The 17,668-nt window shown below is 46.3% G+C and overlaps 1 protein-coding gene across 1 annotated transcript in view; it reads left to right on the forward strand.

The window, feature by feature from the left end:
* LOC119160159 (arylsulfatase J) overlaps nucleotides 1-13,386 on the forward strand; it is a 56,536-nt gene extending 43,150 nt beyond the window's left edge. Inside the window, exons 7-10 of the mRNA XM_037412864.2 lie at nucleotides 1-127; nucleotides 4,422-4,715; nucleotides 6,940-7,376; nucleotides 13,060-13,386. Coding sequence (XP_037268761.2) covers nucleotides 1-127; nucleotides 4,422-4,715; nucleotides 6,940-7,376; nucleotides 13,060-13,215 — 1,014 coding nt within the window. The 3' untranslated portion in view covers nucleotides 13,216-13,386. The remainder of the gene's footprint in view (nucleotides 128-4,421; nucleotides 4,716-6,939; nucleotides 7,377-13,059) is intronic.
* Nucleotides 13,387-17,668: the final 4,282 nt, after the last annotated feature.

Genomic DNA, 17,668 nt, shown 5'->3' on the forward strand with positions numbered 1-17,668 from the left:
CCACTGTTGCTCGTGGTAAGCCACCAGGCTGCTCACGCCGCACTAGAGATGCAACTGCTGCAGGCGCCACAGGAAAACATCGCCAAGTTTCCCTACATAGGAGAGAAGAACAGAACGATCTACGCAGGTGAGAGGGAATTTTTCGAATTGTGGGTAACCTTCTTTCGTGTGTTTCGTTATATCATGGTTCAGATGTTTTAACATAGGCTCAAAGAAGACTCAAGCGCTTCGATCATATGCCATTTCGCGTTTCATTTTACGAAAGAGGTCGCATTGAAGTCTCTATATTCAGCATCCAGAGGTGGTCTAATTTTCGCAGCGAAAACAATAACTGCACAGGCTTTCTGTACAGGTAACCTTATAACGTTGGATGTAGTATTGTTGGCCGCCTCGGCGGTGTAGTGGTTACAGGGCTCAGCCGCTCACCTGAAGGTCTCGGGTTTGATCCCGGCTGTGGTGTCGTAGGCGAAATACTGGGGGCCTGTGTAGCCGTCCACTACGGCCTTCCTCGTGATAAAATCGTGATTTCGGGATGGTAGAGCCTACATATCGGTATTAAGATTATGTAGTATTGCATTTTACAAGCCGAGATGCACATTTCAAGTCAAGCAGTGCTTAACGCTTACTTAAACAGACAAAAAAGACGCTTTTAGTAATACTTGTACTCAGTGCCGTATTTCTACACATCATTCTAGCTGCAGGAACCACCGTATATTAGGTCACTCGCTTGTGAAATGGTTGAATGTACATTTCAAATAAAATACAGAAAATGAACCTCGAACGGCAATTTTATTAGTTTGGCCACATGACTTATAGCACCAGAAAGAGGTGGTCTAGTGGCCAAGGCACTCGTCTGCTGACCCGAAGGTCGCGGCACCGAATACCGGCTGCGGCGCCGGGTCATTTTCGATGAAGGCGGATATGCCTGAGGCCCGTGAGCTTACATTTAGGTGTACGTTAAAGAACCTCAGGGAGTCAAAATTTCCGGAGCCCTCCCGTAGGGCGTCTACGATAACAACTTGGTAGTTCTGGGACGTTAAATCCCAACAATTATTATTACAGCTCCGAAAATGGTTCGTCGATTCGTACCCAAATTGTTGCAGCTCATTGTTTGTGACACGTGTGTAAATATCCTCTCGTAAATGTATACTTTCAACATTACAACAATATTTACGAGAAATGTTACGACCATGGAATTCAGGATGGAAATGAAGGCTGTTCCGCTGTTCCGCTGTTCCGCTCTGGAATGTGGACAACCAGCGAAGTTGCTCTGTACCCGACGCAGACGTGAAGTGAATTTTATCCAATCACGCACCCAGTAACCAAGTCACATATGTCTATCCAGATCTTGAATTCAGCACATGTCACTTTATCAAGTTTCTCACCTGAGTGGTGTGCGTTTCAGCCGCAGTGTTTTTTTTTTTCTGGGTGGGGGGGGGGCGTACACCAAAGTAAAAACTTTGGTGTACGCCGGCGGGCGTCGCTGTTAATTATAAGGGCAGTTTGTCACTATAGCGGGGCTACAAGACAGAAGAGACAGCCGAGCTGGGCAGCCTTTCTCTTGGATGGATGGATATGGCTGTACCCTATAGATCGGGCGGTGGCTAGCGCCACCAAGCCGTAATACTTAATGAACCAAAAAGTAGATTTATTTTTTCTCTTTAAATAGCAAGGTTGAGGATTCGTACTTTGCAGTGAAGGGTTTAATTTTAACTCGCGCCTTGACTTTCGCCACCAATTAGATAACCTCCTTCTAGTTAATTCTACCCACTTAAAGTCTATTTTGCCCTCCCTGTCCCTAAACACCAGTGCTTTGAAAAACTCTGCGCCATCATCCTGAACTATAGGGTGAAGCCCTTTACAGAACATTATCAAATGTTCGGCACTTTTTTCTTCCTCTCCACGCGCACTGCAGACCGTGTCTACCCCGTCGTATTTGGCCCGATATGTCTTGGTTCGCAATATTTCCGTCCTGGCCTCAAACAGTAGAGAACTACCCCGAGTATTATCATAGATCCTTTCCTTGGTAATTTCCTGCTTAACAGTTCAATAGATCTCTAGTGCGGACTTCTTAATCATGCCAATTCTCCACATATCGGTCTCAGCTTCCTTCACCTTCTTCTTAACCGATAATTCTTTTTGGTTTGGCTCCCTGCTGTATTCTAAGTATTAACCAGTCAATTTTCTGGTTCGCTTCCTCCATTTTGTATCGGCATTCTTCATGTACAAGTAGCTGAATACCTTCCTAGGCCAACGCTCCTCCCCCATTTCTCTCAATCGCTTCTCAAATTTTATCTTGCTCCTAGCTTCCCTGCCCTCAAGTGATGTCCATCCCACATCACCTTGTACTCCTGGTTTGGTGTATTCCCGTGATCTCCTAAGGCAAAGCTACCTATTCCACGTTGCTTAATTTCTAATCTTGCTTGAATTTCTGATCTCATGCACAAGACCGCATTGCCGAACGTCAAACCAGGAACCATGACTCCTTTCCTAATTCCTCTCACAACATCATACCTATTGTAATCCCACAGTGTCCTGTTTTCATCACCGCTGCATTCCTGTTACCTTTAGTCGTCATGTATATTTCGTGTTCCCTTAAGTACTCGGCCCCATTGCTAATCCATACGCCCAGATATTTGTATTTATCTGTTATCTATAGCATGACCTCCTGTATTCTAAGCTCGCTACCTTCATTGTCATTAAAACTCACGACTGCTGATTTTTCCTTACCGAATCTGAAATCTAACCTATCTCCCTCATTACCGCAGATGTCCACCAATCTCTGCAAATCTTCCTTGTTGTCGGCGATTAGCACTATATCATCTGCGTACATCAATGCTGGTGGTGCCTGTTCAAGGAGTGTTCCTTGTTTGACGAAAGAGAGGTTGAATCCCAGTCCACTGCCCTCTAATTTGGCCTCTAATCCTTGTAGGTACATCATAAATAATAAGGGCGACATAGGACACCCCTGCCTGAGCTCCCGTTTTACCTCTGCAGGCTTGGATACCCGTTTTCTTCACTTTATAACTACTTTGTCACATTTATAGATATCCTTTAAAAGATTAGTGACTCCATCTTCCACGCCTTGTGTGTCCAGTATTCCCCACAATTCCTCTTGAACCACGCTATCGTACGCTCCCTTGCTATCCAAAAATGCTAGCCACAGGGGCCTGTGTTCCTTTTCTGCTCTTTCGATGCACTGCGTCAGTGAGAACAGATTGTCTTCCAACCTCCTGTGTTTCCGAAACGCATTCTGCAGTTCCCCCAGCACCCCCTCATCCTCTATCCATGCGTGCAGTCTTTCCTTTTTATCTGCATTGCCAGCCTGTAGACCACTGATGTCACTGTTACAGGACGGTAGTTGTTCATGTCAGCTTTGTCCCCTTTTCCTTTACAGATCACGCTAATCCTGCTAAGTTTCCATCCGTCGGGGACTTCGCCATCTATTATTATTTTGCTCACTGCTTCTCTCAATGCCTGCTTAGACTTTGGACCTAATGTGTTTATCAGCATAATTGGAATGCCATCTGGGCCTGTTGATGTACTACTAGGAACCCTTTCCTCAGCCCTTACCCACTCTAGTTGGGAAAATGAGGCCATTACGCCACTTGATTCATCCTTCTCTATTGTAGTGCATAAAGCACTTCTTTGTTGAAAGTTTTCTGTCACCCTTCGATTGGCAAGCAGGCGCCACCATACGGCGAACGTAGACTGAGTTCTTTCGTCACGTTATTTTTCTTTCATCCTGCTTTCTGTGGTCCCATCTTTCTTTACGCCCCTCACCCTTGTATCACGCCTCCTCATCTACCACTTCCCTCCCCTCCTATGCTACACCATTAATGACTATGCAGTTATATTGTCACGTGGTTTTGACGGCGTAAAAGGCCGCAGGAAAATGCGAAAATACGGAGCTCTTTATTTGGGCAAACTTGCGCCCGCGAAATGAAAACTCAAAAAGTAAGCGAACAGCCGTCGGCCGTCGAGTAATAAGTGCGATCAGCAGTAAAAAGCGTCGGCATGTTATAAAAGTGCTATCTTTGATGACCGGTTTTGTTCTACCAAATAAACTCCACTGTTTGCGTAGCGTAGCGTGCTGAAGCTTATCGGAAGATTCTGAAGTATTGTGGAAGGTTCTCAGACATTCGGTCACGGTTTGCGCAAGATAGTGGTTATACGTCTAACACCTTTTTTTTTTCATAAAAAAGAAACAGATATAAGCGCGCCATATTAAACACCAATCCACTCATACGCCCACTCTCTCTCATTTCCTTACTCTTACGTTTGTTTCTTACGGTACCTTCAAAAACGTATCAGCAGGGTTCTACTGTATGCGAATTCAAAGCGCCCGTGAGAAAAGAAATACGGGCGAGAAGTCGGCTTGCCTCAGTGTGCCGGTCAATGGTTCCCTTTACGGATCGCAGGAATGGTGGACGCGTTGGATCAGTCCGTCGGCCAGGTGGTCAAAGCCTTAAGCGACGCAGGAATGCTGGAGAACACCGTCATCGCCTTCAGCAGCGACAACGGCGGTGCCCCATGGGGCAAGCACAATTCCCGCGGTTTCAACTGGCCGCTGCGGGGAGCGAAAGGAACTGTCTGGGAAGGTGGGACCAGGGCGGCCGCTTTCGTCTGGAGTCCGCTGCTCGCTCGGAGACGCAGGGTGTCTAACGAACTCATGCACATCACGGACTGGTTGCCCACGTTTTACTCGCTAGCAGGTTGGTCCGATACTTCAGTCTTGTTTATATAGCATATCTGTTATGGTCCAAGTTATTCGTGCGTAACAGATAGAAAGTTATCATCTACATTAACCGCTACACTCTATCTATACTTCTCGTCTTTATTGCCTTCGTCTTTCTCTTCTGCTTCGCTCAGAGGCAGACACAGAACAAAAAATAAAATTAAAAATGAGAGAAAACATAGCCATGATTATTAGTACAGTAATAGTACAGCAAAAGAAATAAAGAAGTTAGAGGGTAAAAGCCTAGCCAAGCCAGTGCGCGTACAGTCTCTGCTGTGACCCAGCCTGTGATGACTTAGTGCAAGGTTTATTTTTTTTTTAAATTTTAGTGGGCTCCTAGCTTCACAGCGAACAATCGTGCTTTGGTCTGTAGACTTTAAGGAATCCGTCGGTCGCTAAACGATTTCCAGTTAAAGTGAGGCCTCGCCTTTATCTTTCGAGTGCACGACCCATACTTGAGTGTGCCCGTACATTTTGGGATACCTGGATACAAATGAACGTAGATGTGTAAGTTAGAAAGAATACAGAATAGAACAGTGCGGGTTGTGTTTCGCAATGATTCAAAGCGATTCGGTGTATCTGAGGCAAAAAAAAATAATTGGATGCGACAGCCTGCAAGAAAAGACGCTTTGTTCAGAAAGTGAAGCTCTTCCACGATACCATACCACTCATGAGCAGCGATTGATCACATGAAATGTTTGCATAGCCCTGATTAGGTGTTAGCGAGAGTCGATCATGATCTAAAAGTGAAAAAATTAAGTAGCCTGCAAAAGTGGCACGTGCAAAAATTCTTTTTTCTCCAGTACAATTAGAGCCGGGAGTTGGTTACTTACTGACGTTGTTTAATTAAGTTCAAATGCTGCGATAGCGCAGGTGCTCCATGATATAGTATAGGTAGGACCATGTTGTGATATATTACTACAGTCATGATCGTGTTGGGCTGTTTTCTTCATGTAACCTGTAACTTGTAATATGTTATTTATGTGATTCCCCCCTCCTCCTTTAATGAAATGATTATGAAGTCACAGTGGGTATTCAACAAACAAACAAACAAACAAACAAACAAACAAACAAACAAACAAACAAACAAACAAACAAACAAACAAACAAACAAACAAACAAACAAACAAACAAACAAACAAACAAACAAACAAACAAACAAACAAACAAACAAACAAACAAACAAACAAATAAATAAAAAAGCTCATACTTGAAGAATTCTAAGAAAACGCCAGGCCTGCGCGGAAGGCGCAGCACAGTCACAGCGAAAGCTAGAGCGGCCTTTCAGAGCCATTTCTAAACACGCATTGAGTAACTGCTGCAAGCACACTTGCTTAGTTCCCACTACGGCATTAAAAATAAAAATTGTAGGGTAGTAGGCCCGCATCAGTTATGCTATTTTTCGTCATTCTTCAGAGAAACGTGGTATCCGCTAAACTATTGCGAGGAATTTTGTGCCAACTGTTCATGCAGTGGCTGACGACGACGAGCAATTACGCCTGAAGTGGGTATGCGCCACAAATAATAGCTGAACACAAACAAGCTTTTGTATTGGGTTGGATCATTGGAAGACCCACTCGTTACGCAATGCGCATTATGCGATGACTGCTTGTTCTTTCGTGGTTTTAAAACGCTTTATAAATCGTATTAACGTGATTGTCTTTCCCGACATCAAGCCTGCCTAAGCAAGTTTGCCAACAAGTCTGAAGCACAGGCGTTGCGCAGTAGTAGAATTCTGGGCGGGCACCCAGTGGACCCTGGTTCGAGCCACGCTGTGTCATAATTGGTACTATTTTTTTTTTTAATTTCGTGCGACGTGATTACAAACACCGGCGGCGGCAGCGGACAACTACGGCGCTGCGCGAGACCCAAGTTTTGATATTATAACAGCTTTCGCTGTAAAATCCTTGCGGCAGTCGCAGTCGATTCGTGCGGCAAGAATCAAAGCTCGTGCAAATATCTGGATTCTTGAAGTTGCCAGTGCCACCACCCCCACCAGTGGTTCAGAGATATCTTGATATTTTTTTTAGAGATTAGAGTTGTAATGCAACTACCATTGCTTAAACATTTCAATCCTCAAATTTAGCGCCGAACTTGTCGGTGGCATGCGTGGTGTTGAGCGAGAACTTAGCTTCCGCATTCACTCAGTATTTATCATTGTTCAGTGTTTGTCACCCCCATTAACCGCTTTCTTTTTTCAGGAGGTGACGCTGCGAAGATGGTGGGATTGGATGGGCACAACATGTGGCGGCATTTGTCCCATGGTCTGCCTTCGCCTCGCATCGAGTTACTTTACAACTACGACTACAAGTACACCAAATCAGCGGCGCTGCGGCACTCTCGGTACAAATTGTTGCTAGACGGCACTGGCACGTTCTCTGATCGCTACAGCGTACCGGGGGGAAGCCGTCCGCGCAACGACCTCGACTCCTTGGTCGCCCAGTCGACGGTGGCCGGCGTTCTCAAGGAGTTTTACAAAACGCACGACCTCAATTTTCCTAAGAGTTGGAGACAAAAGGCGACGCTTACATGTGGCAAGCAAGGAACGATAAAATTTTCGTCGTCTACATCGATCTACCTGTTCGATCTGGTTGCCGACCCCTGTGAGATGAACAACTTGGCCAGCAAGCTTCCAAGTGTAAGCGGTTCTTATTACTATACGTTCATCTGTTAACAAACGCAAAGTGGTAAAGTAAGTTCAGCATTCACAGACAGTAGAATGTATGTATGTATGTATGTATGTATGTATGTATGTATGTATGTATGTATGTATGTATGTATGTATGTATGTATGTATGTATGTATGTATGTATGTATGTATGTATGTATGTATGTATGTATGTATGTATGTATGTATGTATGTATGTATGTATGTATGTATGTATGTATGTATGTATGTATGTATGTATGTATGTGTATGTGTGTGTGTGTGCGTGTGTATGTATGTATGTATGTATGTATGTATGTATGTATGTATGTATGTATGTATGTATGTATGTATGTATGTATGTATGTATGTATGTATGTATGTATGTATGTATGTACGCATGTATACCCTGTCACACACAATGAAAAGGCATAGCAAACATCAAGGTGCTCGGCAACATTTCTATATGCTTGGAATATGAGTAGTGAGTGTATAGTCAGGTTACTTAGTGACGTATTAGGTCCGAATTGCGCGTTGCAGAACTCGAAGCTTTGCATGCGTGCAACGTCTGAATAATGGCTCACTGTCGATTTGCATGAGGTTGGTCACTTCGAAGGAACTTCGTAAAACAAACAAGTACGGGTGGTTGTGGTAGAAACATTTTATTACAGAAAATGTACCAGAGAGTTGCCGCATATTGCATGATTGAGTGGCAAGACCCTATTCCGAATGCCAATGGAGTTGGCCGCTGCTCGAGTGCGCCTCACCAAGGAGCGCTGAGCATCCAAGGTCGAGCAGCCGAGCAGGTACTCCTCCCAAGCCTCTCTAGTTGGGATGGGGAAAGAGGGTGAAAAAGAAAGGAGGCTAGTAGGGAACGAAGCGACGACGTGGTAGGTGTCTGCCAGGACCTGGCAAGTCGAGCAGGTGCCACTGATTTCCGGCAAGAGATGCCTGGCGACCGCCGGACTGAGATAGGTATTAGTCTGGAGGCGGCGTAGTATTCGCTCGTCCGCTTTCTCCAGACCACTTGCCGGGTTCGGGTACAGGTGGCGTGAAGCCCGGTAATAGGCAAGAATTTCGCTAAAGTGCGTTATATTCGTATTGCCAGATTCCGACTCGGGACATGGAGGGGCAACGGCCCGGATGCCATGGAGGGGCAGCGGCGTTCGCCGCCTCGTTGCCGGGCAGGCCCGAGTGGCCTTGGGTCCATACTATACGAATGGGACGAGGGTTAAAGCACCAAGAGGCTGCCCGATACTGGTGAGCTGCCAGCGGGGCGATGGAACCCTGAGGGTAATGGGAACAGGCTGAGCGTGAGTTCGTTAGGATGATTCGTGAGGTGGGATGCCAGGCGGCCGAAGCAATGGCAACCTCCTCAGCTTGCATCACAATGTTGGCGCTAAAGGAGAGGCCATCAACGTGTTTTCCCTCTGTGATCACGGCGGCCGTGAGGTGACCTGAGGGGGACGGGCCCGAGACGTCTACGTAGAAAACGCCAGGGCGGTCGGAGTTTCGCGCCTGAAGGGCAGCAGAACGTACTGGTCTACGGCCGGGATGTAGCTGTGGGTTCATGTTGCGGGGGAGTGGTTATACTCATAGTTTTTGCCACTAAAGTTCCGGTATGGACGTCGGAGTGTTTTGATCGGAGATGAGATCGCATTGAGGCCGAGCTTATGTAGTAGACGTCACCCTGAGGGCGTCTGTGACAGACGATTAACCTGGCTAACACGATGAGCTTCCCGCAGCTCTGCAAAGTAGTTATGTACCCCCAGTGCCGCGAATCGGCTGTTGGAGGTGGCAATGGGAAAGTTGAGTGCACGTTTTTATACTGGACGAAGGAGGACGTCCAGCTGGTGCTCGGGGGGACGACGCAGGCGAAGGTAAGGTGAAGCGTACAGGACGCGACTGGTCACAAACGCATGGGCCAACCGCATGGACTGGGTCCGATGGAGACTGCCACGCTTGGTAGATGCCCGCCGTATCATACGGCTCACCTGTTCGCTGGTGCGTCGGAGGCTTGCTATTGTGTCCTTGGGATCCAAAGTTGAAGTGATGTGGAGCCCAAGAACTCGGATTTTCTCGACTGATGAAACGGGACCAGACGGAAGCAAAACCTGGTGTGGAGGTAAGTCGGATACTGAGAGAATAGCCGATTTAGCTGGAGAGCACTCTAGGGCACACGAAGCAGCGTCGGCGTTCACCAGAAGGGAAGCCTTTTGTAGGCGCTCTCCGATTTGTGCTGAGGAGCCGGTGTTGGTCCAAAATATAATATCGTTGGCATATAGTGCGTGGTGTATTCCCTCGACCTCGCGCAGGAGGAAGGGGAAGTTCTTTATGGCCAGGTTAAAGAGTAGGGGTGACAGGACTGCACCTTGGGGTGTACCCCGTGTGCTTAACAGGTACGGGCCATGTTCGATAGAATCGAGGCGCATGAAAGCGGTGTGATGAGATAGAAAGGATCGAATGTAAATGAAAGTCGAATGTAAATGAAAGTCTTCTGGCCACAGTTTGTGGTAGAGAGGCTAGAAAGAATACTACTGTGTTTGACGTTTTCAAAAGCTCCTCTAAGATCGAGTGCGAGCACGGCTTTATTGTTACAGCGCACAGTGGTCGGTTCTATGATGTCCTGTTGACGCTGGAACAGGATGCCCTGCGCCGACAGATGTGGGCGAAAGCCAAACATCGTGTCAGCAAAGGTCCCCCTGGCCTCCAGGTAGACAGAAAGGCGTTCGTGGACCATGGTTTCCATGAGCTTTCTAGCGCAGGAGGTTAGCGAGATTGGTCTCAGTGCCTCGATGCTGACCGGTTTGCCCGATTTGGGTATGCATGTGACGAGTGATGTCGTCCATTCCGATGGGAGCGGGGAGCCATCTCATATCAAATTTATCAGGTGGAGTAGCGAGTGGTGTGCCTCGTAGGGAAGGTTGACACTGTGATGCCATCCCGCCCAGAGGCCGTGCCCCGTCGCATTTTCGCCAGTGCAGCCCATAAATCTGAAAGCGCGTATGGCGCATCCAGCTCGGTGTTAGGGGTGCCGGAATACGTATATTCTGGGCCCATGGGGTCAGTTGTACAACAGATGTATCGGTCGCACAATTTTCGTGCGAGTTCATCTGTAGTGCCCTGATAGGCATGCAGAGCACGGCGGAGCTGTCGTTGCGTTTCTGACCGAGTGCTGGAGGGATCCAGAAAGCTACGAAATAGCCGCCAGATGCCCCTAGGGCTCATCTCGTTCGCCGCCTTCATGCAGGTGTCAGCCCAATTTGAATCGGCAAGCTGCGCACAGTATGCCGCAGCCTCTGTGAGCACCTCAATGAGAGCGTGAAGTTTTCGATTCAGTTTGTTACGTTTCCAGCGCTTTATAAGCCTGTGGCGAGCGTTCAGATATGTAAAAGGTGTGGGCTGATTGTAGGAGTCAAATTAGAGGTTTTGAGGGTGCGAGTGTTTGCCCGCTGCTTATGAAGGACGCTGGACGCCCACGCTGCGTGTTCGCCCGAGCTGGGGATTATAGGAAATGACTGCATTCTAAATCTAGTCCAGTCTGCGAGACGGGTCAGGCCCCAGTCATGGCACTATTTCTGCCACGGTGTGAAGTAAATGCGAAGCAAAAAGTGGTCACTTCCCAAAGTCTCGCCCAAGTTTTCCCAAATAGCATCGCGAATGTTATGAGCCAGGGAGATTGATTGATTGATTTGTGGGGTTTAACGTCCCAAAACCACCATTTGATTATGAGAGACGCCGTAGTGGAGGGCTCCGGAAATTTTGACCACCTGGGTTTCTTTAACGTGCACCCAAATCTGAGTACACGGGCCTACAACATTTCCGCCTCCATCGGAAATGCAGCCGCCGCAGCCGGGAATCAAACCCGCGACCTGAGGGTCAGCAGCCGAGAGCCAGGGAGAGGTCAGGGCATGTGTCACATGCGACCGAATTGCCGGAACGCGTGGGCTGTGCCGGATCGGTAAGCAGCGTGAGGCTAAGCGAAGAGATGAGCTCCTTGAGTTCTCTTGCTCGGGCCTTATCATAGTAACCCCAGTGAGGGCTGGGGGTGTTGCAGTCCCCGACAATCACCAGGGGTTGATGGTCTGCCGTGCGCAGCGCCCTATGAAACAGATTCGTAAAGAAGGCTCTCGGAAGACGAGGGGGCAATAAAGGTTTAATATGTGAAATAATGGTTGGCCTCTCCGTTGAGACAGCACTGAAATCATACAATTAATAGTCGTATGGGAGATCCAGATCGAGGTCGACCTGTATCGCCGTGTACGCCTTATGCACAAGAAGGCATGCAGTGGTGCTTCTCACACAGGAGCAGTATCCAGAAAGAGTTGGTGTCGCGCCAGATTCTTGAAGTGCCAACATGGCCGGCTGAAAGCCAAGTGAGTGGAAAAAGAAGGAAAGGTGTGACTGCTTTCGCCTGTTCCCAAACCCTCTAGAGTTCCACTGTATGATCTCGAATGTCGATCACAAACTTGAAAGAGATGTATGGTTGGTAGCCATCATGAATATCCTAGGTTTTATACTTCACCCTCCATGTCTTTCTCAGAGCCTTCAGAGGCAGGGAAGGGTACGGAGGCCGTATTGTATGACGGCGAGGTGGGGGTAGCCACCTTGCGACGACATCGGGGAGCTGAACCTGTATGTACTGCAAACCGAAGAGGAGCGCGAATGTGATTCTTTGGGTTGAAACTGAGTGATTGTCCAGGTTTGAATGGCCTGAGTGACCTCTACTGCTATGAGTTGGACGGAGAAGTTATCAGTGAGGTGACCGGTCGACGATTCGACGCGTGTAAGGCAATCCTCCATGCGAGTGACACGTTCTTCACTGGGATGAATTGGGTTAGTAGGCAAGGTATCCTGAGGTGCTGCAGTAGCTACCGGAGCTTCCGGAGTAGGTGCGTCAGCTACTGGAGCCGGAGGGTTATTCGGAGTGCGCGTAGCGTGAGGGCTAGGCTTGGAGGTTGCCGGCGTAGCCACCTGGGCAGGGGTGGTGGCAGTACCGAGGGGCTCTGCAGAGCCTTGTTGTTGGGGAGCAAGTTGCTCGGTTAAGAGTGCGAGCTGTTTTGTTAGGAATTCATTTTGCTTTTCAAGCTGCACAACCTGCTGGCGAAGGGTCACAAGTTCAGGTAAAGGAGGATAGTCAGGTTACTTAGTGGCGTATTAGGTCCGAACTGCGCGTTGCAGTAATCAAAACTTTGCATGCGTACAAAGTCTGAATAATGGCTCACTGTCAATTTGCGTGAGGCTGGTCACTTCGAAGACACTTCGTAAAACGAACAAATAAACAAACAAATACAGAAAAGAGTCAGGATAAAGTGCTTCCTTTCTTCGTGCTAGCCTATTACGCTACTGGTTCATTGAGAACCAAGTGTATAGCTTTTCAAGAGGGTCTTATATTGCTTACCTGGTTTATCGCTAGGCTTGCTGCTGCAGGTGTCGGGTCGAGTTACGATATGTACAGTGACCACATATGCACTATATAATACGTCACCGTAGCGACGCGCAACACAAAAGCGCATTGGCGTTTTATGAAGTTCCCAAATGAACGAAACATAATTTATAACTTTTTCGTGTTCGCACGCATCTATGAGTCTATATAAACATGTCGTACGAAAATTAGAGTACGGTGTTACATTTTCATACTGTTCTTTGCAAACGTCTTCCATCTTCTAAACAGGTGGTTGCATTGCTTAAGAAGCGGTTAGACGTGTTCGGCGAAGCGGCCCTTCCAGTGCGGAACAACAATACCCACGATCCCAGGAGCTTTCCTGAAAACCATGGAGGAACTTGGGCGCCCTGGGTGCCATCAGACTGTCCGTCTTCGTACAGATGATGAAGGTAGATCTTATCAACGAGTGCTAACGTAGTGTGTGGCTTGGGAATGCATGAAAGTGTTCGTTGTGTGCGCCTGGGCTACCAAGCTGAGCTCGCTCTTGCTTGGGAATGTGTGTCAAGTTCAACAGAAAACGTTCCGCGACGTACATTGGAGCACAGAAGTATGGACATGGACGTGCGCGAGTGATATTTTGTTTCAGTCATCTCATTCAATGTGCAATCGATTCGCCAGTGCTAGGTTGCTGAGAAGGGTAGTGCAATAAAATTACGACTTTTGACATGAGAACTGAATCCTGTCTCGTTTCGTGAAGGCTTGTCATTGTCGGGACTCGTGAGGAGGGAACGTTAGAACTTCCATATTTAATAATAATTTCTACTGTTATACCATATTGCGTTGTTATTGCCATTGCTTGCCTTTCTTTATTTTTAGGGGTGAAGCTCCTTAGGGTGTGGGTCTGTCCATCCTTCGTTGGTGTATGTAGCCACCCGTGACACATACCCGTTTTAGAGCGGGTATGTGCCACAGGGGATGTGAGACGGGAGATGGCGGTACTTTGAGTGTTCATTAGACGGATGCATGGACGAACGCATGGACGGACAGACAGACAGACTAGCAGACGGACGGATGGATGAACGGACGGATGGATGGATGCACGGAGTGGATATCTGCCACAGGGGATGCGAGATGCGAGATGGCGGTACTTGGAGTGTTCACTAGATGGACGCACGGACGGACGGACAGACAGACTAGAAGGTGGACATACAGATGAATGAACGCGTGGACGGATGGACGCACGAACAGACGGACAGATGGATGGACGCATGGATGGACGCACGGATGGTCTCGCGGATGGACGGAAGCAAGAACGAACGGACGGACGGATGGACGGAAGCAGAGACAGGCTGACGGACGCTTCGCCCCACTCCTCATCATTCACTCCGTGGATAGGCTGTGTTTTTTTTTTGCCGACAGTTTTACGGCATATCTTATATACGTAATTGCAGCTGATACACGTATCAGCAGTTTCTATTTTAAGCTCTTTAATGATGCTCCAAATTCATGTTTTTTGTAGCTTTTTTATTATTACTTTATTGTGCTTTCGCTGACCTGTCTCCCTGTCATATATCAAAGAAGGGAGAGTTATGAAGGCTGCGCCGTTTTGCTCACACTTCTGCATCGCTAAAACTAGCGCAAGAAGCAGCAAGTAACAAGTGCAGACAAAAAGAAATGAATGTTTAGGTGGCCAAGAAATTTATGTTCGTTACGTTCAGCAACCAGGTTGTCGGGAATGTCGTTCCGCAAGTCGATTGCACGTAAAATGATGCATTAAAATTGTCTCTTCAGTATTTCCTTTTTACTCATTTCTGTATGCGTGTCTGTAATAAAGACTCGGTCTTTATTGACTCACACACACGCCAATGCAATCTTCGTCTGTTGCACACTTAGACAGTTAGTGGCGATGACCTTTGCCCCGGTACGTATTAATGAAGCAACAACAAAAGTGCTTCATCATGCAGGCTATTGTTTACATGCATCCTGCTATACATCAGTGCCGGCCACGGTGATCGTGTTTCGACAAAGTATAAAATAAAAAGAAGAAAAGGTAAGAAAGGAAGTAAGGAAGGAAGGTAGGAAACATCACATATATATTTAGAAACAGCAGACCCGAATGACAAAAGTTAATTTGTAGTCACCTGTTTATGACATGCCTTATAACCACATGGCGATTTTTTCAGGTAAAAACTCCGTAATTTTATTATTGGTCTCTTGCTGATCTATATAGTGTAGGTTTACTGCTTGCGGTGCAGATACTTCAAGATTATGCAAAAAAAAAAAAAAAATCTGACCGGTGTGATGGCCAATAACGACACCGGAGCTTGGGCGCCCGGCCTGTGAGAGTGAAGCAGAAGGTGACGAGGGGAGAATAAGAGCTGGCGTTAGGAAATATGTCAAGTCCTGTGAAAATTCAACGTCGAATGGCACGATATATTGAACTGACCCTAGCTTTTATGCGAGTTCGATATATGAAGGTTTGACTGTATTTTCACTTGATCTTAGAAACCTGAAAATGCTTCCTGCTATTGTGTGCTGTACCATCGGGAACTTACCAATTAACGCGTCCGTTTAACAGGCTACTCATGCGATCTGTAGCGTTGCCTAGCAAGTAGTCTCTATGACCCGCTGATTATTGCGAAATGAACTTTTTGCGGCATCGGATTGCGGCATTTTCGACGGCCCAGTGCGTCATTTCCGACGGCCGCTTACTTCCTACAAGCGTCTTCATCTCCTATATGCGATGAATTCGTGGTCTGAGCGCCAGTTCTTCCGCTTTAAGCACACTTGAGCCTGCCGCAGTGAGGCAAAGCATGACCCTTAGTCGCATGGTTTCACCTCATTTGTCGCGAGGGTTTTTCAAACGCAGGAAGAAAAATCAGCATGTTAGATGCACGTTGTGACAAAAAAAATGGATTAGTAACATTCTAACGTCATCTACGTTCTTAAGGACCTAATAAAGTTCACCCAGAAGGAAACGGGAAATTCAAGCAGCCGAGCCCTTACCCACATGCCCAACTTCTTCCAACCCCTCCCCCCCCCCTTTAGAATTTTTAGGATGCTTTGCTGCATGACTTTGTTATACTGCGGCAAAGCAAACTTTAAAAATTAGTGTCGGTGTGGGAGTGGCGTTTATTTTTGGTAATGCGTTCCGGGAATGCACCATAAATCAAAAGATGAGAGTTCGGTGAATTTCAGCGTTTGAACCTACAGATGCTCTCATACGTGGACTCTATGGGGTTTGTGGTGGTCCCATGAAGGCATTAGAACTTTCAAGCATGTTCGAAAAATCGGTCGTTTTGTCATCTTTATCAGTGACGTTTGTTGGCGTATGCCATTCGATATTATTCGATATAAATTCGATATAAATCTAAACTGGCTGCGCAAGCACAAAAGAAAAGAAAGAAAGTAAGTAAGTAAGTAATTAGACAATTAGGTAATTAATTAAGTAAGTAATTAAGTAAGTAAGTCCGTATGTAATTAAGTAAGTAAATAATTAAGTAAGAAAGAAAGAAAGAAAGGAAGGAAAAAAGAAGTAAAGAAGAATAGAGTGTAACGTCCTGCCTGCTTTCTACGCTCTATTCTGTTTCTTTTTGTTCTGTCTTCTGCGCAGCAAGTCTTGAACCAAGTGGTGTGCAAAAAAGTATTGCTCAAATATTATAGTTTTCTTCGCATAAGCCTGCAGTATCCTTATTTTGAATTTTTCGTGGAATTCATTTACAGCAAATATTGGTTATAACGCTGAAATTTCTGCGTCGATTGAGTACTATTATAAGGGGGTTCGACTGTATTCACACTTGGCTGTTCACGTCATGAAAGTTTCTAGATGTGACAGGCATCGTTACAATTTTTCAGCTGCCTCAAATGACTAAGAATTCCAGCCTTCTTCACTCACGTGAAAATGAAATTCCGGGAAACTCAATCAGCTCCGTAAACTTATTCTGGATGTGGTTCAAGACTAGCTGCCCATTTGCGAATAAAGAGGCGAAGCGAAATACAGTGTGTGGCAATGACATAACTGTGATCCAGTTTCTAATTGCGGGACATATCTTCGACTGCGAAGTGATGCCTTGGCAGACGGGTGTTTTCGAGTACCGTGATAGGGCAGGTAATCTACGAACTGCAGACCAATTTCAAAACGAACACGTGTCCAATCAACCACCCCTGTTTAACCGATCACCCCTGTCCACTACGGCTGGGTAAGACCCAGCCATATTGATTATGGTTCACCCAAAGCCATATTACCTTCTGCTGGGGCGAGCCACCCACTTTTCATTTGAAATTATTTTTTTCTTATATAGGGGGACAAAAAAGAACACACACACACACACACACACACACACACACACACACACACACACACACACACACACACACACACATATATATATATATATATATATATATATATATATATATATATATATATATAGATGCAATAGATGATCAGAGTTTCTTCCGGCTACCGTAATAAAAGTTATAAACTTCGAGAATAGTGCAGTATAGGAAACAAAACAATAAAATATTTATTTAATCCTAACAGTTCCGGCTGGTGGACCAGCCTTCTTCCACATTACGAAAAACCCTATGAGAAATACCTTTACGTGGTGTTGGTATGGACTTATCTCTGCCTGTCATTTTGTGTTTTGGAGCTTCCATGTCTGGTTTCTCTGATGCGACAGTATGCGCGGCTGTCCGGGACTATATTGATGAAACTAATAAACTTATAGGTTGACTAACTAACCAGTTTCATTATCTTAACACGTCTACATAATTATATACGTATAAAATCAGATTAATGCTCTATTCGAAGAATAAATTCGTTTATGTAAATAGTTCTATGCATTACATTAAGCACCACACTTTTCAAGGCTATCGGTAATCTTTCTGTTATACC

This window comes from Rhipicephalus microplus, chromosome 1 (genome assembly GCF_043290135.1).
Source record: "Rhipicephalus microplus isolate Deutch F79 chromosome 1, USDA_Rmic, whole genome shotgun sequence".
Lineage (NCBI taxonomy): Eukaryota > Metazoa > Arthropoda > Arachnida > Ixodida > Ixodidae > Rhipicephalus > Rhipicephalus microplus.